Source organism: Haliotis cracherodii, unplaced genomic scaffold, assembly GCF_022045235.1.
Source record: "Haliotis cracherodii isolate W230 unplaced genomic scaffold, xgHalCrac1.p SCAF_4, whole genome shotgun sequence".
Taxonomy (NCBI): domain Eukaryota; kingdom Metazoa; phylum Mollusca; class Gastropoda; order Lepetellida; family Haliotidae; genus Haliotis; species Haliotis cracherodii.
Window position 1 is genome coordinate 3,192,057 of NW_027266297.1, and position 26,710 is coordinate 3,218,766.

At 40.8% G+C, this 26,710-nt stretch overlaps 1 protein-coding gene across 9 annotated transcripts in view; it reads right to left on the minus strand.

The window, feature by feature from the left end:
• The window catches only part of LOC139478721 (3',5'-cyclic-AMP phosphodiesterase 4C-like), a 392,248-nt gene that overhangs the window by 126,740 nt on the left and 238,798 nt on the right, over positions 1-26,710 (minus strand). For all 9 annotated transcript variants that reach the window (XM_071261316.1, XM_071261317.1, XM_071261315.1 and 6 more), the window contains one exon: positions 23,470-23,658. In XM_071261316.1, coding sequence (XP_071117417.1) covers positions 23,470-23,658 — 189 coding nt within the window. The remainder of the gene's footprint in view (positions 1-23,469; positions 23,659-26,710) is intronic.

The window sequence follows — 26,710 nt, forward strand, 5'->3', positions numbered from 1 at the left end:
CTGGAAAAGATGTTTTCCTGACAATTACTGCTCCCAGGCTACCTATTTGTATTGGAGAAAACTGTAATTTGATTGGACGTTTATCGCTGCTGTTGTGTCATTCGATCAAGTCTCAGGATGAAGTTATGGGCAAATGGGTCTAGGATACTCATCATAAGGGATGGCCCTGGTCTAGGACACTCATCATAAGGGATGGCCCTGGTCTAGGATACTCATCATAAGGGATGGCCCTGGTCTAGGATATTCATCATCAGGGATGGCCCTGGTCTAGGATATTCATCATAAGGGATGGCCCTGGTCTAGGATACTCATCATAAGGGATGGCCCTGGTCTAGGATATTCATCATAAGGGATGACCCTGGTCTAGGATACTTATCAATGTGGATGACCCTAGGTAATCAAGGAAGGCTTTTTGATGTCTGCTTGTCAATAATCAAGTCTGGACCAGACAAACCAGTGACTGATATTATGAGCTAACTAACCACTTTATTGGGGTACGATGTCAAGCAATCCCCCAAGTCCCCAAGCCTGACCCCCCAATCCAGTATGTTGCCCCTGCAACTAGCATGGGTTTCTCGGAACCTACTCTCATCTGGCACCCCCCTGGTCTGAACCTACATCAGCATCGTGATGTTGTATCATCCTCTACATCCAGCAATGCATGCCTTTCATAAACCTGGCCATTCAGTTGTTGCCCATGTTTGTAAATGAAGCCCATTATAAGACAACACCAACATGTTAAATTTCACAGGAATAGCTATTCTGTTACCGTCCTCCCGACTGAAAACATATTCTCTAAGGACCAGGTGTATTACAAGGCTATTCCATTACCAGCACAGCAACTAAGAATCCTAATGGCACCAAGCAGTTATCAACTGGGACATAAATTTTCTTTCTTTCTCATAAATTTTTGGAAGATAACATCTCCGACATATTGATGGTCCAGGAGTTGTTCCAGACTGTAAAACATTTGACACTGCCATGGGGGTCACTCCAACATCAATGTTGATCAAAATGTACTCGGTATCACAAAGAATTCCAACTTATTCAAAGTGGTGATACAAAAAATGACATTTTTGCTGAATATGTGCTTCCACCTATTCCTGGAGTGAGTTGCTGAAGTGAGGTTTACACTACTGACACAACAATATCATTGCAGTGTCTATCTTCCGTTAATTTATTTGTCTGGTTGAGACAAAGTAGGGTAGCAGACAGTCCATCTCACCGCCCCTGAAACATAATATTTTACCTTCCTCCAACCGTATGCATTACTGTCATGCTGTAGCCCTAAATGAAGCAAGTCTAGATTTACACAGGCTCACTACCATCTCACTGGTGCTACTTTTCAAGTAAAATGCAGGTGCATGTTTCTACCAAAATGATATGTTTTCAAATCTCTGAACTAAATATTCTATGATATCTTTGTTAAATTGTTTTTTACTCAAAACAAGCCCAGTTCACTGAGTAAGGATATTTCTATATTTTCAAAAACAGAGTATTATAGATTTCCTTATATTCCCTGATATTGTTTCAGATTCAGAATGAGAGACAAGAGCCATGAACGAATTACAACATGACATTTTCAGCTGACCTTTATTATTTATCCAAGACTAAGTCATTTGTTAACTTATCCCGATCAACTTAGCCTGCCCATTTTCACCTTGTATTATATTTCTATCTGTCTACACTGTCAGCGCAACCATTGTGAAATAAACGAAGGTGTTAGCTGTAATCTGATCGGTTGAACAAAGTTAAATGGCACTGGATCACAGAATCTTTCTCGACCAAATTTGTGAAAAACAATATGTGCCACAACTTGGTGAGATGGACATCACATGAATTAAATATAAAGTGACATCAATATCTATCTGAGCACCTTTGTTTTAGGCATATGTTACACCCCAGACAGGCTCTGTTGTCACAGAACAGGACCAGAAAAACTATCGATAACTTTTGTAGTTTGCAATGTGAAGAATATTAAGTGTCGTCAGATTTACAGATGTTACTGAGAACCTGACACTAGGAATTTTCTTTTGGACATGACACATAGCATACAGAGCAAGGTCTACCACTATTTAAACTTTGATGACCAAAACTCATTTTCAAGGAATTATTTCACATAAAATGACAAAAACAGACCAATTGTTCTTAAATTTGTTACATATTTACATGGAAAGATAAATATCAATAATACTGATAATTATGTGTTAGTCAGATGACTTTGTAACTGCAACAATAAAATCCTAATATGCTGAAAAGGGATGGATCACATTGCCATGGTAACGGATGGTTTAAACTGCGCATTTAACATGTATCTATTGTATTGACTAACATCTGTTACAGAACCTTCATAAATATATGTTTATGACATTAAAGGCAGCTGGTGAATTATCAAATGATAAAGTCCATTTCAAATACAAATTTACTGACAATTTTTTAAACATTAATCCGAAATGTTGTGTTGGACATGACATATACATTTGAAGTAATCTTTTTGCTTGTATGGCAATTTAAACTTTTTTGAGGAATGTTTGTAGGAAATAAACACTACATAATCATCAATTCTTTTTTAAGTTTTCCTCAAATGTCTTGGCATATTGAGAGAGTGTGTGAGTTTGGTTTTACGCCGCTTTTAGCAATATTCCAGCAATATCACGGCGGGGGACACCAGTAATGGGCTTCACACATTGTACCCATGTCAGGATTCGAACCCAGGTCTTCGGCGTGACGAGCCAACGCTTTAACCACTAGGCTACCTGACCACCCTCTTGGCATATTGACAAACAAAAACTGGAAAAATAGTGCCAAAGCTGGTCGATCTATCAAATGTACCAAGGTCCACTAGCCACCCACACAATGTGTCTGGTGCATCTTCCTAGTCTGTCTCACAGTCCCTGGACCATATTATTTTCCTTCCCATCCAGCCCTTGCTGTATTGCCATAGCCTAAGATAAAGCAAGTCTAGATATTCCAGCTCTAAATCCCCCTTCTCACTAGGACTCCTTTTCAATTAAAATGTAGATGTTTATTTTTATCAAAATTATATATTTTTAGAGACTTATTAAAGCATTAGTCTAACATCTACCAGGTGTACCAGACAGGATGCACTAAAATTTCTTTCAGACCGAATCTTGGCAGCAGCCTCTGAACTGCATTTTCAGGCCTCACTGATTCCACCAGGCCAGGATTAGCTGCTAATACAGCTTCCACGTGTGACCTTTCACAAAACAGATAACAGATTTGGCCATAATGGACCCCAAATCTTCCAGCTCTCCCATCCATCTGAGCTACCTACAGCATGGGTATTAGGAACTTTCCAGTAACCCTCTTGGAATCCATTTTTGACAAATGTTTTATTTCAGAAAAGCTAGTTGTAGTTTCAAGTAAATATTTTTTTAATTATATTTCATGGTTTCTAAGACTATTTTCTCTTTATTTTGTCAAGAGAATATGTTTGGGGGGTGAATTGACACTGGGGATTCTCTGGCATTGGCATTTTATATTTACAAAATTGGGTCAAAATTATTTTTTCATTTCCTTCCACAAAGTTATGTGAAAGTGTACATTATCAAGCCAGCCCATTGCTATTGTGACCTACTATTCTGTAAATATTTGTTAGTGAACATTTGGTGGAATAAAAAATAATATAATATATATATATCAGGGTTGAATAAGGCTAACTTCCTAAATGTAACTAGTAACTAAAATATAATAATAAGAACTTAACTGTAGATTTTGGACAGATTTGTCTGTAAAATAAGAAAACAAATGAGGCATAAACAACATATAAAATATTCCCATCATTTTATGACGCTGGCAGGTGGGTGTCAGTGTGATTCTTTTTTTATGACTTTCTGACATGACAGATAAAAACTATGATTGATTCTAATAGACAATGGAAGCCAACACCAACATATTACCTTAAACCAAGTGGCTCTATCCATGGCAATGTCTGCTTTAGCACAACCTGAACAAGGCACTTCTGGAAACACTAATCTAATCAGGAAAACACAAGTGCAGCTTAATCTAGGCCACACATCAACCCACCACATCCATCGGCATGTAGAGCAGAAAGGCTGTGCAGATCTAAACTGACCATTACAAGCGCCAATGGCCAATACTCCATCCTGATACATGAGGTGTGGAGAGCTGTTATGTTGCGGCATGGAATGTGCTGCACACTAAACACACTTCTTCACAGTGCAGGGAAACCGAGATGACCCAGTAAGTCAAGACTGTATGCAGGACGTTTTCAGGGTTTGCAAGATGACATTATCTGTGACATACTTGTATGAGGACATACATGCTTATCCAGTTTGTTTGTTTGTTTGAGTGAGTGAGTGAGTGAGTGGGTAGGAGGGTGGGTGGGTGAGAGAGTGAGTGAGTGAGTGAGTGAGTGAGTGAGTGAGTGAGTGAGTTTGGTTTAATGCCGCTTTAAACAATATTCCAGTTATATCACAGCGTGTCAGGTTAATCTGGAAGGAAAGCCCGAAGTGATGCAGGTCTCAGACGTTTACCACTTCGGTGAAACCCACGAGCACGGGTATGGTGCTGACATACCGAGAAACATAATCGGGGCGAACCGGGATTCGAACCCACAATCATAGGTGTTTGGCGTGTCCAAGGGACGCAACTCTGCACAGCGAATCACAGCGCCTTAGATGACTGGGCCGACTGGGCCACCCGTGCCCCCAGTGAGTGAGTGAGTGAGTGAGTGAGTGAGTGAGTGAGTGAGTGAGTGAGTGAGTGGGTGGGTGAGTGAGTGAGCGAGCGAGCAGGCGGGTCGTGGCCGAGCGAGTGAGTGAGTTGGGTTGATCACGTTACATCATACCTCTGGAGATGTTGCTCATAATATCAATCACTAGTATGTTTGGTCAGAGCTTATTACCTACAGGCCTGATATAGCTGGATTAGTGTTAAACAACAAACAAAACTGTTACACCATAAAAAATATATTGGGCACAAAAACGAAAAATGTAAATTTGCATACTGATCAGCAAAAGATCTTGGTTATTTCAGATCTATCAGACAAACTTCTGTGACCAAATAAACTTAAATCTAAATATTCTTTTCTAAATAAATATTTAAGAGGCTTTAACCAAGTGTTTGTATAACACGATGAGGGGTCTGACCTACATACAACCATGATTGTGCATACCCTCCTTTGCATCCAAGTGACAGTGATCCCTTCTAGGAGGGTACTCTGGTCTCACAACTTGACTTACGTAACTTTATCTGTGAGCACCTACTAGGAGAAGCAACAGTCACCATTGCCATCTTATACGGACATCAATCTTCTCCTATAAGATAATCACACAAAGTAGAGACAATTTATGCATAACAACTTCTAAATTTACTGTAAAGTCGACATTTTGGTATAGATAGTAATACCGTTGTCTGCCTTATAAGGATCTTTACCGAAACACTATATTTCTAAGTAATGCCTATCAAATAGATAATCAGAGTTTAATTTGAGGAGAGAAAAACATAGGTTTATCTTGTACCCGGACATGGCAAAATAGGTGATGATGGTGTCATGTGCACACAACTGTCACTCGGAGTTGTGTGGAAATACTTGCCATGGGACAGCAGGCAGATGTGCTTCCTTTTGCACACAATCCTGAACATATGAATGGACATGCACATGTACATCTGCATGCATGTGCACAGCAACAACAAACTCGTTTAAATCACCAATGTGGAATTAGAAAACACTACATCTCACAACCATCAATCCAAGTATTTTGAAGCAGTTATAATAAAAATAATGCATCAACTTATATTGCGCTAGCTTCCTTGCACCCTGTACATTCTCAAAGCACTATTACCCCTGTCAATATATCAGTGTGCACTTGATTCTCATTCTCAGCTCCCTGGGGAGTATACAACCCAAGTGTTTGTTGAAATAAAGCTCATAATCAAGGTAAACAGTTTAAAATAACTCTGTGAGAGGGAGGCATTGAGTAGTTGGAACAGACATGAAGCCACGCAACTCTCATGGGTAAAAACTTCCTAATTGCGTGTAAATGTTTTACCTGCTGAAGGGGTATGAAGTAGCTCTGAAATGTTTTTACAAACAATAAATAAGTCGTTATCCATAAGGTTATCCTTTTCGTATTGAAAATAAGGTTATTTTGAATGAAAGGTTTGTCAAAATACCTGTTATGAGGCTACTTGAAATCTATAGTTTCTAAAAGGATTCTGAATATACATATATACATATACAATGTTCTATAAGCCATTTAAGGTTTTTTCACTTGTATGCGTTTCAGAGAGGATCTAATATTATAAAAGTATCTCCTTAGCAGAAAAACAATCTTATTAGAACTAGTTGAACAACCTCTGTTTTTCAGATGAATAAACGCAAGTTTCTGATAAAGAATTACTGTTATTGGCTGTCAAGTAGTTGTGGGAAAAACAAAGTACATCCCCACACGACAGTGTTTAAAAAACACAATTTTAGTTACAAGTGGAAACAGACTTTCACTGGAACAGAACACAAGTGGTCCAAGCTAAGGAACTGGTCTTAGATCAAGCAGGAAGTTAAGACTCTGTCAGATCTTCAGCTGTGTTGTACACATTTAAATTACATCTCCCTGGGGAGTATACAACCCTAGCTGCCTCATAGGCACAGTCGGAATATGACCTCATCCTACCAGGTACCCATTCACGGCTGGGTGGTCAGAGCTACACGAAAGCATTTGCTTAAAGTCACCACCCATGTTTCAACCTGATAAATGTGGCATGTCAGGAGCCAGTCCTTCCCTGTCAGGTCGCCCACCTACTTTAATTTCTACTTTATTTTACGACTACTTCGCCTGAATTATGATCTACACCTGATACGGGATCACATTCACCAAGATCTGATCATGTGACTGGTGTTACTGGGGCAGTGTAACGCTGTATACCATCCTTGACTACTAACAGTATTGCAGTGCGTGCAGCACATGGCCACATGATATTCAGACACTTTAAAATGGATCGACTCTGTGATGGACCTGGCTGTCACAAACAAAATGAGGTCATGAACAAAATGAGGACACAATGAAAGGAATGTCACAACATTGTACATTCTTGTTTTGTCAGCAGGTTGAGGGTTCAAATCCCCAATTCGCCCCCTTTACATTCTTGTTTTAAGAGCAGATTGAGGTTTGAAATCCTCAATCTGCCCCCAATACATTCTGGGTTTTCTAGCAGGCTAAGGGTTCAAATCCTTAATCTGCCCCCAATACATTCTGGGTTTTCTAGCAGGTCAAGGCTTCAAACCCTTATCTGCCCCCAATACATTCTGGGTTTTCTAGCAGGTTGAGGGTTCAAATCCTTCATCTGCCCCCAATACATTCTGGGTTTTCTAGTAGGTCAACGCTTCAAACCCTTATCTGCCCCCAATACATTCTGGGTTTTCCAGCAGGTTGAGGGTTCAAATCCCCAATTTGCCCCCACTACATCCTTGTTCATCACTGTGTTAGGGAGTTTTTGGATAGTGGTCCCTATGTTGCATCTCTCAATAGTGACATTGTACAAGCGGATGGAACAATAATGTCATGTGCCCATGTTAGATTGTTTAAGGAGTCTCTTGATTACTTTGTTACTCTTCATGAATGCAATTCTTAATTAGTTGTTGACTAGCATCTGTAATAAAGACAAACCAGCCAGAACCAATGAAAATCTGATATCGTGTCACAGAACCCTATTCCAATCATGACCCATGAAGATCCGGGGTAGAATAGTTCGTCAGCAACCCATGCTTGCTGTAAAAGGTGACTTTGCTTCTCGTAAGAGGCGACTAATGGGATCGGGTGGTCAGGCTCGCTGACTTGGTTGATACATGTCATCGTATCCCAAATGCGTGGATCGATGCTCATGATGTCAATCCATGGATTGTCTGGTCCGAACTCAATTATTTACAGACTGCTGTCATATAGCTTGAATATTGCTGAGTGTGGCGTTAAACAACAAACCAATCAAAATCATTCCAATCACCAATAGACTCCTGAGAATAAAGAGGCCCTTTAATTAACTGTTTTACCTCACACAGTTCCTGTAAGCTTCTTAACACGAACCAGTCTAAAGACATATGATCGGTTGATCAGACATATGATCGGTTGATCAGACATAATGCTAAAAAATACAGGATCTACTGAAATAATCCCCGATATCGATGTGACATCAACCAAGAAGTATAGGAATAACAAATACATGACACTTTTTTATGGATAGCAACTTCTTTTATTCTTCGTACAATGTTTTAGAGCCACATCTTGTTCCTTCGTGAGGTGAATGCTTAGTAAGTGCATAGAGTACTATATATACATATATTTTGTCTCTGTGCACTTGCTGATATAAGAATTCACCTTATGAAGAGCAAGAAGTAGCTTTGAAACATTGTACAAAGAATAAAAGACGTTGCTATCCATTAAAAAGTGTCATGTTTTCATGTCCTCCAAACTTCTAAATGCCTATCAAAGACTTTGTGCTGAAATTTCCATGAAATCATGACTTAGCTTCCCAGTATCTCAGCACTCTACAACCCACCATGCACAAGATAGTGCCATACAGTTGATGACTGACCATGTGACGTCCTTGTGGGTGGTAGAATAATGTATTTCCAGTTATACCAAAAACTATATTGTTCAAAATTGAAAAAACAAGTCAAGGGGTTAATAAAAATAAATTGGTACTCTTTGAAAGAAAAGAAATTGAAGCAGTGACAGGAATAGTATTCTCTGACAACAATCTCAGAGATTATGAACTGGTTGGCCCTTAGCGCCATCGGACAGTTATCTTCTATTTGTTCTCAGCAGCATCTCTGAGAATCAACAGCACCATCCGATTCCATCAGCCTGGCTTTCATGGATGCAGCAGCATCTCTAATTTGCCTAAGCTTCAGAGTAATGGAAGTCAAATCTGAGAAGCACAATTAATTTGTCTCACTCTAACTGCTTCCAAAATCCAATTTATTTCAGATGAGGGGGGATTTCATGCCTTTTGTCCTATCATTGACAATCTTCAACCTTGATACAGTATTTGATGGCTGAAGACAATTTTCTTTCAAGAGTGCAAAGGACTATTATCAATTCATTAGACAGCGCCATGGATGATTCCTGGCAAGGTGCATCCATAATGAAGGAACGGGGATCACTGGAAAAGTAATTGGTTTCCATCTAAATTATAAAAAACGCAGCCATAAAACAGCAAAGGGAAGAAAACCTGTATGCCCCGACAATGGTGCCTCAACTCCTCGAACAAACTCCACGCTGATGAAATTTATAACGGCTTTATCACAAATGAGTTAAAACACTTGATGAAATTTGAAAGGTTTGTTTGAGTAAATCATCTTCTGAACCTGTGATCGATTAACCCTGCAGCACTTACGAAGAACGTCAGAAGAAACTCAGTTGATCACATACTAAAAGACAGCTGTGAATAACCATGGCAACATACTGCCTCATTGTATAATCTTTAGAAATAGAACCATCTTCAATTCTGTAACACATTAGAGGCTTAAATCTTAAACTGCCCCCCACTGTGTTGCAAAGTGTTAATTTATTGATTGTTTTTATTTACTTACAAGCAGCAGAATCTCTGCACTTGTACACAGCTGACGCAATTTAAAATGAACATATCGTTTTTAGTTTCAACACATTCATTATATTTAGTATCATGTCACGGGGTTTTCTCGTCTATCACTTGATTACCAGTTTGTTTACATGTGCCAGGCAACAAACAGTTGCTTTTTTATGCCAATTGTGTGAGTGGAAGCATGCTACTGGTAGGGCAGGACATGCTTACTCTTTTCTCACACACCTGGTGTCATCGATGATTTTCAATGTCCCACTGCTATTTTCCCTTTTATGCCCAATGGAAACTGTTTGGGCAGATAATCGTGACTGGTTATTCTTTGCCATTGATGTTTCATAAATAACATTGATTACAAATGACTAAATATGTTGCCAGGCTGTAACATTTAGAAGAGTTATCTTTCCTTGGAAAGTTACCTCCCTTGGTTGAAATTGATGTGTGTCCATTGTCATCAGTCACTGCTGCTTGCCTGCATCTGACATAGATTTTCTAGTCAAACTGACCACCAAAGAATTATGCTTTAATCAATATCTGCCAAGGTTGGTCTTTGTCAGACTGACCACTAATTTATGCATTTAACCAGTCAATATTAGTTTTGGTAACTGCTTGAGTATCATTGGATTTACGGTTGCAATGGCCAAGTCCAATGCTTCTTCAGTAGAAGCTGACAAAACAGCCCAAACAGGTACCAGAATTAATCGATGCAGGTTGTGGATGACAAACAGAAATCAATATGCTTCAAGCATCTGGTCAGATCAGTCTACAATGCACATAAATGTTGTTTGTTTGTTTGTTATTTAACCTAGTACTCATAACATGCAATAATATCCAAGCTATAAGACGGCAGCTTCTAATTAATCAAGTCCATCTCATTAAAATCATATCTTAGTTCTCGCTACCATTAAACAAAGACATAGTGAGAACTAAGATGTGATTTTAATGAGATTGTACTGAAGTCTGACCCATATAATACTTCCTGTGAAGATACGTAAAGAGTTTACCCGTCAAAACTGTTGCTATGGCTATTTGAATTTTGTTGACCAACTATTTTAATAAAACAATGTAAAACTGGTGACAGTATGATAGTGACCATTATTACTAAAGTCACAGTATCACATGTCCAGAAGCATTGGGTCAAACACTGCTGGGATCCTTCTCTAGGTATATCACGTACTGTTTCATGTGGGAGAGAAACCTGGAATGATGTCTTATGTTTACCACCTTGGTGAAGTCTGAAAGCAGGGGTAGGATGCTCACAAACCATAATAATAATCTGGGCAAATCTAGGAAGCAAAGTCATAACATCCTGACACATCTAAGGGATGCAATTCTGTAGGGCAAATGAGAAGACCTTAGAAGTGAGTGAGTTGGGTTTTAAGGCAATTTGTAACAGTACTCCAGTTATATCAAGTCGTGTCAGCTTAATCGGGGCGAACTGGGATTCAAACCCACAATCATAGGTTTCTTGCGTGCCCAAGGAACGCAACTCTACACAGCGAATTGCCGCACCTTAGATGACTGGGCCACCCGTGCCCCAGTGAAGAAGACCTTAGAAGACAAATGACACACAGAAGTAACAAATGTATGATTCAAATGTTTGAATCAGAAATTTTTTGTTTTTGTCAGCAAGCCTGACCACCTGATCCCGTTAGTCGTCTCTTACAGAATCAGAAAGTAAAGCATTTCTCTGTCCATTCTGTAAACTGACACCAGATACACCAGCTTGCTGCTGTTCCTCTTCATGTGAACTACAAACAGTAAAGCCAGTACAACCACCTCTCCCCAGTGACAAGCTGACACAAAAATAGCCACAAACAATTAACCACAATAAAACACTGAATTAATCCGAGACCTTAGATAGTGGACCTGACCTCGGTAAGCAGCTTAAGACACCAGACATCCCTGGAGGAAGTGAGACAGTTTTATCTTATCATTACAAAGGCAACTCACCTCAGTTAGCGATATCCCAACCTCTCTTGCAAGAAGCCGATTGTGAGAGTCTCTGTACTGAAAGCCATGCAATGCCTCCCAGAAAATCTTCTCTGAGTCTGGAGTACCCAAGCGAGCCTCACATGAAAGAATTGGCTGCAGACAAACAGACCACCAGTCTGATACACTGCTGAGGCCAATACAGAAAGCGTTCCACAGAGACTTCAAAACATTCAGCCAAGGTGCTTCCCACACATGACAACTGTCAATTAATACTCTCAAATCAAATCACTTCATCCCGATCAAACAGCATTGTGTCCACAAGACTTGCCTCTCAGCCAGATCAGAGATTTCCATTCCTCAAGCTCAACTCACCTAATGACCAATTAAAACTCTATATATACCATGTGAAGTTTGTCAGCAACCCTGGCCTCATATCAACAGTTCTCCAACATCTCGTCTCAGTTGCCATCTTATTAACCATTGTTGTTCACATGCCAGCCTCCCACTGAGAGAGCCACTGATCTAATCATGGACCGACATCGACATGAGTTTTCCTCATGCTAAACTACACATGCACACAGCAGAAGGATATTACCACTTAGTTCCAGAAATAAAGTTATCTTATCTAAAAACATACATCTACAAAATGAATAAAATAAAACCCAAATAAAGCCCAGAACAGTGCTTAACTTCAAGGAGCCTAGAGCTGAGGCAATCAAGACATAGCAAATTATTGTAGACTTCAGTTGGACTCCTTTTCTAAATTGTTGTCTCTAGGGTAGGGGAGACAGATGAAGGTGTAAAAGACATCAGGTTTGGTGTACATAACAACTATAATAATCAAGTCTTTGAAAGGCATTTAGAAGTGATACACATCAGAGAGAGAATTTATGGATGTCAAATTCTTTATTATGAGGAACACAGCATTTCGGAGTATATACTGTAAACAGCTTTATTTCTGCGCCTTTAAAATATTGCGAATACCACACCAAAGACAATACTGCGACGAGATATTTTTGCGAGTTGCCATGTTGAGATGACACCTCGATTACCAAACAATAGACAGCTTCTCTCCGAAGCTAGTTAATCTGAGTTGGCCGGAAAGTTGACCAGTGTCATGAAACCGATTCACGCAAGATGGCTTGTTTCCTGTGTGGACAAAATTGCAAAGGACACTGACGCAATCAAGCGAGGTTGGAAGAAGGCAGGATTACTGTGAGGTAACAGTGACACTAATTGGTCTGTTTACACTGTCATTTGTGATGTATTGTGTGACCATTCTGCATTCATTTGTGTTTTTAACTTATAGAGTAACTTGTGGTTCTGGTTGATTATTTCAACATTTGATGACGTGTTGCAATGAATAAAGTATGTATGTATTATTTATACTTATTTTTGCGTTTTTAATTTTTGCGATTGAGTCTCGTTCGCAAAACTCGCAATAATAAAACAGTCGCAAAAAATTCCCTGTTTACAGTACTTACTCCTTCATCAGGTGAATGGATGCTGAGGCATATGCCTCCTTTGTCTATTGCTAATCACCTATCAGTGCCAGCTAGCAGCTGCCTTCCTTTTTCCACCATCTTATTACTTGTGTTGTTCTTACAGGTACATATATATGTTCTCTGCCACATAGCATTCATTCACCTGATGAAGGAGTAAGTATATACTCCAAAATGTTGCGTTCCTCATAATAAAGAAGTTGACATCCATATATTCTTTTCATAATGATAACAACAACAGAAATGGTGACAGCCATTCTTAACGAGACATTACTTTATCCACTCGTACACCTGCACACCTGTACACCTGTACACTTGTACACCTGTACACGTTAACGAACCAACAAGCAGTAACGCTCCAGCAATCTTTTCATATTTTGGTATGGCAATTATTTCCAGGGACACTTCTACTACAACAGATCACTATCAAATAAACCAAATACTCTCCTTCAATTACACTATCAACAATATCTCTGTCATATTGATTCTAGCATGTTACCATGGCAACAGGTAACAAGGTTTGCATTTGATCAGCTGACGTTTCAAGATGGATTTTTTTTTACATGATCTTATTCCCGAAACTGAAACCTTTGAAGGAACATGTCAGGTTTTTATCACATTTGAACAGAGATGTTGTATGGACTTCCCATACTTCTTTCAAAGGGATCAAATCAATTAACTGTATCATTTCTTTTCAGGGAAAGAACAGTAAAATCCATTTATCTCCATACCAGAAAAGAAAGGACCGACACATCAGTTGATTGTGGCAGTCCCTGGCAACAGTGACAGTTCTATGTTATTGGTACACACCTATGAATCAGAGGACCAATGAATCACCATTGGTCCAGTCATCGAAGGAGCCACAATTCACTGAGCAGAGTTGCATCTCCTCGGCATGCCAGAAACCTAGGATTGTGGGTTTGAATCCTGGTCCGCCCCTATTGTAAACGTCTGAGACCTGCATCACTTGGGGCTTTCCTCCCACATCAAGCTGACGTGATGTGATTTAACTGGAATACTCTTCAAAGTGGCATAAAACCCAACTCACTCACTCACTCACTCACTCACTCCCATGACATACACAAGCAGTACAGTTTTAACTGTGGTTTAATAGAGTTACTAAATCATTCAACCAAACTGTACATAGAAAAGATTTGAATCACAACTCGACCTTGGCCATGACTATTTATTATTATTATTTATACAAACAAATACTATCTATGACACAAAGCTACACTAATCTTTATTGTTTATTGTTTAACGCCACACTCAGCAATATTCCAGGTATGTGACAGTGGTCTGTAATAATAAAGTCTGGACCAGGTAATCCAGTGACTGACATCATGAGCACCGAAACACGCAATTCGGATACAATGAAATGCATCAATCAAGTCAGTGAGCCTGATCACCCGATCCCATTGTCGCCTCTTACAACAAGCATGTTGCTAAGAATAAACAGGCTTGATATACAGGTGATGCTTCTTCAACTTCAACTCTCAAACTGTATCAATACAAAACATCTTGGGAGTAGAAACTCTGTATGTACATACAAAAACTGACCAAAGCACTCACAATCACACAGTATACAAGACAATACAAAAATATTTGTCAATATTGACAACCATTCATTGTCAGTACCTATATAAAAAACGGTGACACTACACCTTTCATAGTAAACCCCCAAATCCTCGTGAACGAATTATATCCATTAGCTTGTAGCCATCAGACGACCTTGACAGCATATATAACACGAACATTCTACTTCTTACCAAGTTACAACACTTAGCCGGTTCCTCAAGGTATATATTTAAATCACTGCTTCACCAACAACATGTGTCTGTTTGCTAAATAAAGACTGCTTACATTCCGCGGTTGTTTCTTCATGACTTGAGTTTCCTGGAGGCAAGTTGTTTCTTCAATAAACAGGCGGGCCTCCTCCTTCGATGCCCGGAGTGCTGCAGGCTCCGTCCTCACCCCAATCAGATGTGCACTGCACCATTTAACATCAGCATGGCCTTCCTGTGTCGCTACCTGCCGATTGTTCTACAAGACAGGTGCAGGGGAGGCGTCCCATCTCATCCTTCCTCCAAGAGAACTACCTACAGGCGGTTCTGCTAGATGGTTGCTAGACAGCTGAGAATGTCTATTACCATTAACACATTCATCCAGTATTATTTAACCTGCTTCCCACAACTATTTAACTCCGACACTTACTGATGATGTTGTTGATAATAAAAACAGGTAATCTAAATAAACTATTTGACAAGTTCAAAACAGATACACCATGCTCCATATCACCCACACAGGTTTCTGACATAACATATGTGGGTCGCCTACAGAACCATGATCACAGGTACATGGGGCGCCTACAGAACAATGATCACAGGTACATGGGGCACCTACAGAACCATGATCACAGGTACATGGGGCGCCTACAGAACCATGATCACAGGTACGTGGGGCGCCTACAGAACCATGATAACAGGTACGTGGGGCGCCTACAGAACCATGATCACAGGTACGTGGGCGCCTACAGAACCATGATCACATGTACGTGGGGCGCCTACAGAACCATGATCACAGGTACGTGGGGCACCTACAGAACCATGATCACAGGTACGTGGGGCGCCTACAGAACAATGATCACAGGTACGTGGGGCGCCTACAGAACCATGATCACAGGTACGTGGGGCGCCTACAGAACAATGATCACAGGTACGTGGGTCGCCTACAGAACAATGATCACAGGTACGTGGGGCGCCTACAGAACCATGATCACAGGTACATGGGGCGCCTACAGAACCATGATCACAGGTACTTGGGTCGCCTACAGAACAATGATCACAGGTATGTGGGGCGCCTCCAGTACCATGATCACAGGTTCGTGGGGCGCCTACAGAACCATGATCACAGGTACGTGGGGCGCCTCCAGTACCATGATCACAGGTACGTGGGGCGCCTACAGAACAATGATCACAGGTACATGGGGCGCCTACAGAACCATGATCACAGGTACTTGGGTCGCCTACAGAACAATGATCACAGGTATGTGGGGCGCCTACAGAACAATGATCACAGGCACGTGGGGCGCCTACAGAACCATGATCACAGATACTTGGGGCGCCTCCAGTACCATGATCACAGGTACGTGGGGCGCCTACAGAACAATGATCACAGGTACGTGGGGCACCTACAGAACCATGATCACAGGTACATGGGGCGCCTCCAGTACCATGATCACAGGTACATGGGGCGCCTACAGAACAATGATCACAGGTACATGGGGCGCCTACAGAACAATGATCACAGGTATGTGGGGCGCCTACAGAACCATGATCACACATACGTGGGGCGCCTACAGAACAATGATCACAGGTACGTGGGGCGCCTACAGAACCATGATCACAGATACTTGGGGTGCCTACAGAACCATGATCACAGGTACTTGGGTCGCCTACAGAACAATGATCACAGGTACTTGGGTCGCCTACAGAACAATGATCACAGGTATGTGGGGCGCCTACAGAACCATGATCACACATACGTGGGGCGCCTACAGAACAATGATCACAGGTACTTGGGGCGCCTACAGAACAATGATCACAGATACTTGGGGCGCCTCCAGTACCATGATCACAGGTACGTGGGGCACCTACAGAACAATGATCACAGGTACGTGGGGCGCCTACAGAACCATGATCACAGGTACGTGGGGCGCCTACAGAACAATGATCACAGGTACTTGGGGCGTCTACAGAACCATGATCACAGGTACGTGGGGCGCCTACAGAACAATGATCACAGGTACTTGGGGCGCCAACAGAACCATGATCACAGGTACATGGGGCGCCTACAGAACAATGATCACAGGTACGTGGGGCGCCTCCAGTACCATGATCACAGGTATGTGGGGCGCCTACAGAACAATGATAACAGGTACGTGGGGCGCCTACAGAACAATGATAACAGGTACATGGGGCGCCTACAGAACAATGATAACAGGTACATGGGGCGCCTACAGAACCATGATCACAGGTACTTGGGTCGCCTACAGAACAATGATCACAGGTATGTGGGGCGCCTCCAGTACCATGATCACAGGTACGTGGGGCGCCTACAGAACCATGATCACAGGTACGTGGGGCACCTACAGAACCATGATCACAAGTCCGTGGGGCGCCTACAGAACCATGATCACAGGTACGTGGGCACCTACGGGACTCAACACAACACAATAAACAGCAGCTCCTTGGACGACGGGGCCTCCATGGTATCTCCATTACTGCAGGTATGATCCTATCTCATCCAACATTGCTGTTGTAATGTATTCAACTGTTGCAGCAGCTGTACCTGATCATCTACAGATTTCTAACTCAGCAAATTCTGATTGACCAGAAAATATTGGAGCCGTGGGGCGACTACTTTCAGTAACGAGAGCTTCAAGGTCATTATCCTCATCCCCAACACATCTGTGACGGAGATACCGACTTCATGATGAAGTATATACAATATCACAACCTAACAACCTTCCTCACTGACAAACATCTTGCCTTCCATCATTCTCTAAGTAGCAAGTGGCGCCATCTGACATTCTGGTCTTTGTGTGTGCAAAGTGTCATGCAAGAATACCATTATTAGTTTAAGAGATATGTTGTTCAGACAAACACACCACTAACAGAGTCAAAGTCAAACTTGTTGCCATGGAAATGTGAAACAGATTTTAAATTTTTTTCTCCATAGCAAAAGGCACCAACCCTTGATTAATACATGTACCAAGTTTGGATGAAAAATGTTGAATACTTTTTTTCGTTCTCCTCCAGAAACAACACCTACCTGTGTTTCAGGTAAGTCTAACTTGTTTCCAAGGAAACAGGGAAAAATCAAATTTTGAAAAATTCCTAAATAGCAAAAAGCAAAAGGTCCTTGGTTAATATATATACAAGGTTTGGATGAAAAGTCTTTCACAGATTTCAAGTTGTGCTCCGGAAATGACTCTTTTGAGACTAAGCCAAAGTTGTTTCCATGGAAATCGAGAAAAATAAAACTGAAAAAAATCTGCATATAGCAACCAGCACCACTTCAGAATCTGTTTGAGATATCTGCCAAGTTTTGATAAAAGATATTCAATGGTTATTGAGTTTTTTTTAAAACAGAATCCACCCCCTTATGAGACAAATACAAATTGCTTCCATGGAAATAGAGAAAAATAAAAATGCCAAAAATCTGAAAATGGTAAAAGGCACAACTTTAGGATCTGTTTGATATATCTGCCAATGTTTGGTGAAAAATATTGAACAGTCTTCCGAGTTATGCTCCAGAAACGAAATGATTACAGTCAGACAGAAGAGGCATCAACGATATCCCCCTGCACAGTGTAGACAAGACAATCCAGTGATTGGCACATTGAGCATTGATCTACACAATTGTGAAAGATGACATGCAATCAACCATTTTTTTAAAATATGCACGAGAATAAAATCTAATATTAATTTGCTGTGGCCTCAAAGCTTCTCTCAAAAGTTCTCAGACAACACCAAGACACCATTTCTTTAAAATAGTGAGTTGTGGTTAAGAATCTCTTAATCTCCATGATTTTACAAATTTGTTCAAGTTTTTCAAAGAACGTTTTACCACTTTCCTGCCTCTTGCCAAGTTCATAACCTCTGACACACTCACACTTGATTCCCCTCATGAAGTCAATGAGTGTAGGACAGTTTCCCACAAGTTTCCCTGAGTGTCGCCTGTGCTTTATTTCTCTGTAATACTGATTACTCTCACATAAACCCTGAATAATGAAACACTTTGTTTTCCTGAACTATCCCTTCTTGTCATTATTAATCACATCATTTATTAACTCTAACATACAGCAGATAGAAAACATCAACAAATAAATACCAAAAATACCACCAAAACAAATACCAAAAAATAACCTTATCTTGGTTGAATGCACAGAAAGATGCTAGCAGAATCATACTGTACCACAAACTAGGAAATCCTGTCCTGTACATCAAGATCCAGCACCAAGTGCTCTCTGGGAGTGGGGTTTAGTAGGTCTATATCCTCTCATCCTCCTCAGTCACAGCTGCACCAGGGTCTGAGTAGAGCCGTGGTGTAAACTTGCCTTGAACTGGGCCACCGTATGAAGCATGGCAATAACTTTATACAGAAGGGGAAGTAACTCTTGTATCCAGCCTCCCCACAACACTGATGATGACAACTCGACCAGTGGGAATGATCCAAACATTACAAAGTCGATTGTATGAAGATTCACTTCTTATCCATGACCAGTAGCATAAGAGAAGGATTGGACATTGGGAATAATCAAGCAGGTTCTACACGGAAATCTCCATTCTTCATGCTGCGCACATTATCATCATCACCATCCCCAGCACCATCATCATCAACATCATCATCATCATCATCATCATCATCATATCCTCATCATCAACATTATCAACATCATCATCATCATCATCATCATCATCATCATCATCATATCCTCATCATCAACAACATTATCAACAACATCATCATCATCATCATCATCATCATCATCATATCCTCATCATCAACAACATTATCAACAGCACCATCATCATCATCATTATCATCATCATCAACAACATTATCAACAGCATCATCATCATCTGATTTAATAGTTGATTATCCATCATCCCACCGGTCTATACTCAACACCTGCCAGGCTTGCCAAATGGAGCCAGTGCGGGGTACACAGCCGCCCAGGTAGTACAGGTACAACAATCACCAGTCACCTGGAGCCATTCACTTGTTGATACCTGTTCCTTCAGCAGGTGATAAACAACCAAATGTCAACATGATGAGGTCCCCAGTGCAGGTGAGCAACTGCACTCTGCACAATACGCTGCACACAGGATGAACAGACAACAAATATTTCAAAATGCTTGCACCGCCAATTTCATTTTTTCCAACATGTTGGGATTCTCTTTAATTCTTAAAAAAACCCAAAAAAACACACACTAAATGTTTCCATAACTAAACTGACACTCTATTTAAAAAATAATATCATCGGTTTTATCAGTGTTGGGTCAATGGTGTTGACTTAACACCACACCATCCACAAGATAATCTCTCCTGTGTATTGTGTTAATAAGCCTCTGAGAGATTTAAGAGATCTAATTTGACGCCTGATCTGGGCCTGGTAATGAACTCGGTGTACAACAAGCCATACATCATCTATAATTAATGCTTTTCTTTGGCTGCAAGCTACACAAGGGGCCGAAGGTAAACTCGTGATACCAGTAGATCTATTATTCAATAGCTGTGTGTTTTCAGTAGGTCTGTTTACTCAGTAGATGTGTCTATTCAGTAGATTTGTTTTCAGTAGATGTGCTTTTTCAAGAGATGTGTGTAGATTTGTCTATTGAGTAGATCTGTGCATTCAGTTGGTCAATGCATTCAGTAGATTTGTGTATTGAGTAGATCTGTGCATTCAGTAGATTTGTGTATTGAGCAGATCTGTGCATTCAGTAGATTACTAGATTTGTGTATTGAGTAGATCTGTCCATTCAGTAGATTTGTGTATTGAGTAGATCTGTGCATTCAGTAGATTTGTGTATTGAGTAGATCTGTGCATTCAGTAGATTTGTGTATTGAGTAGATCTGTGCATTCAGTAGATTACTAGATTTGTGTATTGAGTAGATCTGTGCATTCAGTAGATTTGTGTATTGAGTAGATCTGTGCATTCAGTAGATTTGTGTATTGAGTAGATCTGGGCATTCAGTAGATTTGTGTATTGAGTAGATCTGTGCATTCAGTAGATTACTAGATTTGTGTATTGAGTAGATCAGTGCACTCAAAAGATTTGTGTAGTGAGTAGATTCACAATTCACACCACAATCTCAAGTGTGCAGATGCAAGTTTCAGACCAGATACCAACTACATATATGACAATAGCCCCCAAAACTCAATACTTTCACAGAGATAAAGATCCCCTGTAAATATATTACATCATCATCATCATCATCATCATCATCATCATCAAAACGATGTTTAATCCTGCATCCAATAACCGACAGTTAAATACAGCTACACAACAGATCACTTACCTTCAGAAGCTAGTCAACTCGCCCATCCGGAGTCAGGCTGTCGTAGACGATGTCTCCAACTCCGTACATCTGTTCCCACTTAGACAATCAGAGATGTGTTTGACAAGACATCTCCCCGCTAGTCTGTGGCTCCTTGTCTTCCAGGTATTGAAGTCTATGCATCACCACGCCATCCCTCTGTTGTGTTGACATGCATTCTTCTCCCTGTTCCAGTCCGGGGCTGATGCTGTCATCTGATTGCCACATAGCCTTCAGCCTCCTCCTTTGTGTTTATCCTCTAAATACTTGTAACAACATCATGTGTTTAAACTTTATCAGTCGTTCTGTTTAGCATCTCTCAAGCAATTCAAGTTGCAATTTTAAAATCTCCTGTTTTTATGACGAGCTTGAGAATTTTGTCCGAGCTTCACAGAATCCATTTTTATCTGTATGGTTAACTTGGCTGAATTAACTTTTGAAAAATGACAAAATCCATGAAATCTCTTCTTCATCTGACAGATTCTGCCATTTAACAATTAAGATTCACGGCAGCGGAACTCTTTTCTCACACAACCACCATCTTCTAATTGTTTCAATTTCACCTCCTAAAACAGTTTCATGACATTCTTGCATGTTTTGCACCTCATATCCATTTCCTGGAATCTTTTTATATAATGCCATCTCTATTTCTCTTCCGAACTTGAACAAACATGCATTACATGGCCGGTCTCCTGGCCAGAATGAATTAATTCTTCATCAAATCCAGTTGATCATGTCAGATCCACTCTGACTTTCAGAACTTAGAACTTATTCTGAAACATAATTCCATCTCCTACCAATTTCTTCCACCGGTATTCCTCACAGAGAACCTGGAGCCACTTCTTGACACTTGTACTTCACTCCTTTTCAATCCAGAGAAACATCTCCACAGAAAACTCTCATTTTCATTATTCAAATTATCAGAAGCATCTCCGGAAGGTGTCAATGGTGACTTGATGATGTCTTCCGCAGAAGCCAAACAAGACAAAACACTACTCCACATTCAGCCGTGTTTTCCAATATTGTCTTGTTAGGTTTGAATTTCCAAATAAAGATGGTGATAATTTAGGTGTGAGGCAACTCACCTTTGCATCGACTTCTAGAGACTAGTGAATGTATTCCTTTCCTACATCACATCAAACACTCCAACCCAGATACACCAGAAGATTAACATTTGTCAAAATGTTCAAAACACATTCCAGAGCCCTTGCCTTTTCTAAATACTGTTGTGATTGAGCTTTCAAATAGGAGAAAGTTAAAATAACTCATGTCTTAAAGTTAATGCAATTGTACATATAAGCATGATACATATATATGATGAATAGATATTTATAACGTAATTGAATCGGTTCATATGAAAAATTGTATGACATTATACACATGAAACTGAAGTCAGGAAGTCTGAAAAAGGTCCAGCAACAATGCATAATAATTTTATCAATATATTTAAAAAAAATAATTATAGGATCAGATTGATGACAGCTGGTGATCAAAAGTTTTCGTGACAGAAAACCAGCCAATGTTTGGAGGGTTATAAGCTATATACAGTGTACATATGGATAATAGTTCCTGGAAAAACATTCACCCCCATTCTATTCTCACCCCCTTAGCAGCACATACTCATTCCCCCTAAGAGACTTAAGGATTCCTTTAATACTTTGCTTCCCTTCTTAACTTTATGATCACTTTATTTCTGGGACTACCTGAAGACCTACTTGCCATTTAAAACTTACAACCCTCTTCACAAGGACTGTGAACAACACATATCACAAGTGGCCGATCAAGGACTGTGACCAACACATGTCACAAGTGGCCGATCAAGGACTGTGACCAACATGTCACAAGTGGCCGATCAAGGACTGTGACCAACACATGTCACAAGTGGCCGACCAAGGACTGTGAACAACACATGTCACAAGTGGCCGATCAAGGACTGTGACCAACACATGTCACAAGTGGCCGACCAAGGACTGTGAACAACACATGTCACAAGTGGCCGATCAAGGACTGTGACCAACACATGTCACAAGTGGCCGACCAAGGACTGTGACCAACACATGTCACAAGTGGCCGACCAAGGACTGTGAACAACACATGTCACAAGTGGCCGACCAAGGACTGTGACCAACACATGTCACAAGTGGCCGATCAAGGACTGTGACCAACACATGTCACAAGTGGCCGACCAAGGACTGTGACCAACACATCACAAGGGGCAAGAAGACTGCCAAAAGTGTCTAAGAGCGTCTGAGAGTTTCTAAGAGTTTTTAAGAGTTTCTTTGAGTGTCTAAGAGAGCCTAAGAGTGTGTCTAAGAGTGTCTAAGAGTGTCTAAGAGTGTCTACTCACACAGGTTCTGTTCCCTGCATAGAGGAGTGGCGAGACATGGACTTGGGGGACAGCTCATAGTCGGAGTCGGATCGGTACAGGAAAGACTCACGGCGCTGGGGGAGGTTCTGCAGGACAAGCCCTGATGATGGACTCCCCCCACCCTCCAGGGGACTCCTGCCAGGCGCCGCACCATTCTCCACATCAAAACTGAAATACAAAAACATAACTTTACCTTTTTGTCATTGCTTCATCACTTGAGGTGAGGTGAAATGGGGTTTAACGTCGCGTCCAAGATTATTGCACTTATATAGCGACGTGCATGCACGTGTATGTGTGTGTGTGGCTGCTTGTACTAGTCCGGACTGATGCCGATTTATAGTGCTAGCTCACTGAGATACCATGCCGCAGTTTAACATGAATACCCCACTCAGACACAGTATACTGACTCTGAGCCGACCAGTCCTTGTTTTAGCCCCTTAATGCCGAGCGCCAGACAGGGTAACAACAAGTACAATCTTTTAACGTCTTTTTGTATGACGCGGCCCGGGATCGAACCCCGGACCTTCCGCTCTCCGGGCGGACGCTCTACCACAAGACCACGGAGGCGGTCCTTCATCACTTGAGGTAGAAATGGTTGCAAATGTAACCTCACTTTGGACTAATGCCTTGCCACATTGTGATCCTAGAGCTGTTGTCACTCGTGGAAGTAACACAGATCTACAGTTGTCTCAGTGTCATGATCACTGTGTGAACAGAGCGTAACATCAGCTTCACATAGCGTAGATCTGTCTCATACAGAATGGGTGGGTGGATGAGGGTGGGGTGTGGGTGGGTACGGTAGGGTAAAAAGAAATTAATTGCTTCAATGAAAAAAACAATTTTGACACAGATTTTATTACAAAAAAGATTTGTTCTCCTCCTTTCCTATAAAAAAATTATACATCATGAGTGAGTGAGTTGGTTTTACACTGTTTTGAACAATATTCCAGTCATATCACAGCTTGTCAGCTTAATGTGGGAGGAAAGCCCAAAGTGATGCCGGTCTCGGATGTTTACCACTTTGGTGAAACCTACTAGCATGGGTATGGTTCAGTCTAACCTAGAAACATTATCGGGGCGAACTCGGGGGGAACATGAAATGGTCAGTTCCTTGAAAAAATTTATTCCATTTCAACATCATATGTTTATGGAACTCAACATGGTATCTTGATGACATTTAGTAGATTATTAGTGTTTTAGTAACCACCAAAGTTGAAAGTTTCAGTTTCAGCTGAGAAAAACAATTGACTTAAATTTTTACTTTTGTTCTCTGTGACCTATGTCATAAGAAGTGGTCTAGCTGGTACCCCGTTGTTCCTAGGGACCTATGTGATAACAAGTGGTCTAGCTGGTACCCTGTTGTTCCTAGGGACCTATGTGATAACAAGTGGTCTAGCTGGTACCCCGTTGTTCCTAGGGACCTATGTGATAACAAGTGGTCTAGCTGGTGCCCCGTTGTTCTCTGTGACCTATGTGATAACAAGTGGTCTAGCTGGTACCCCGTTGTTCCTAGGGACCTATGTGATAACAAGTGGTCTAGCTGGTATCCCGTTGTTCCTAGGGACCTATGTGATAACAAGTGGTCTAGCTGGTACCCCGTTGTTCCTAGGGACCTATGTGATAACAAGTGGTCTAGCTGGTACCCCGTTGTTCCTAGGGACCTATGTGATAACAAGTGGTCTAGCTGGTACCCCGTTGTTCCTAGGGACCTATGTGATAACAAGTGGTCTAGCTGGTACCCCGTTGTTCCTAGGGACCTATGTGATAACAAGTGGTCTAGCTGGTACCCCGTTGTTCCTAGGGACCTATGTGATAACAAGTGGTCTAGCTGGTACCCCGTTGTTCCTAGACAAGTGGTCTAGCTGGTACCCCGTTGTTCCTAGGGACCTATGTGATAACAAGTGGTCTAGCTGGTATCCCTTGCTTTGAAAATAATGCAGACATTTTACTGTTTTGGCAGGAGACACAGTTTGATAACAAATTGTTTCTCATTGTAGACCAGTGATAAATATTTATTTCAAAGCATGTTTAGCAAGTGATGGTTGTTAAATCTAGTGCATAGCATCAATTTCATTTTATTTAACCATGGGTTATGATCAAGATCTACATGTGATCAAGAACAATATACATAGTACATACTATGACAATTTGTTATGTTTGTTTGTTGTTTAATGCTGCACTCAGCAATATTCCAGCTATATGACGGCGGTCTGTAAATAATCAAGTCTGGACTATACAATCCAGTGATTGATCTCATGATGAGCATCGATCCACGCAATTGGGATACGATGACATGAATCAACCAAGTCAGCCAGCCTGACTACCCGATCCTGTTAGTCACCTCTTATGACAAGCATAGTTGCCTTTTACGTCAAGAATGGGTTGCTGAAGACCTATTCTAACCTGGATCTTCATAGGTCTCATACTTTTATAGAACTGACAGTTTAACAAAAGCAATATGAAAGAATTTAAGTAGTATATACTATTCAAAAACTTTTGAAAGGTTTGTTAATTTTATATTGAAATAATCAGTTCAAAGGCAATATTGAATACTATTTGCATGACAACATCTCCACAATCATATTCAGTCCCGACTTGGATGTCGATCTCTATCAAAAGTTAAGTAGGATACTGTGGTCAAATGTAAAACATCTATGAAAATATATGGGCATGAGTTACAGAATATCAGCAAATGTGGGAATTCCAATTTGGGAATTGTTCAGACATTTCTTCAGACTTGGGGCCGAATATTGGCCTCTGTGCAGGCCTAGACATATCACTGGGTATGTCCACATTGTACAGTGTCCAGAATATTTATGTTATGTCCACACTGTACAGTGTCCAGATTCTATATGGTATGTCCACATTGTACAGTGTCCAGATTCTATATGATATGTCCACACTGTACAGTGTCCAGATTCTATATGGTATGTCCACATTGTACAGTGTCCAGATTCTATATGGTATGTCCACATTGTACAGTGTCCAGATTCTATATGGTATGTCCACACTGTACAGTGTCCAGATTCTATATGGTATGTCCACAATGTACAGTGTCCAGATTCTATATGATATGTCCACATTGTACAGTGTCCAGATTCTATATGGTATGTCCACATTGTACAATGTCCAGATTCTATATATGTCCACATTGTACAGTGTCCAGATTCTATATGGTATGTCCACATTGTACAGTGTCCAGATTCTATATGATATGTCC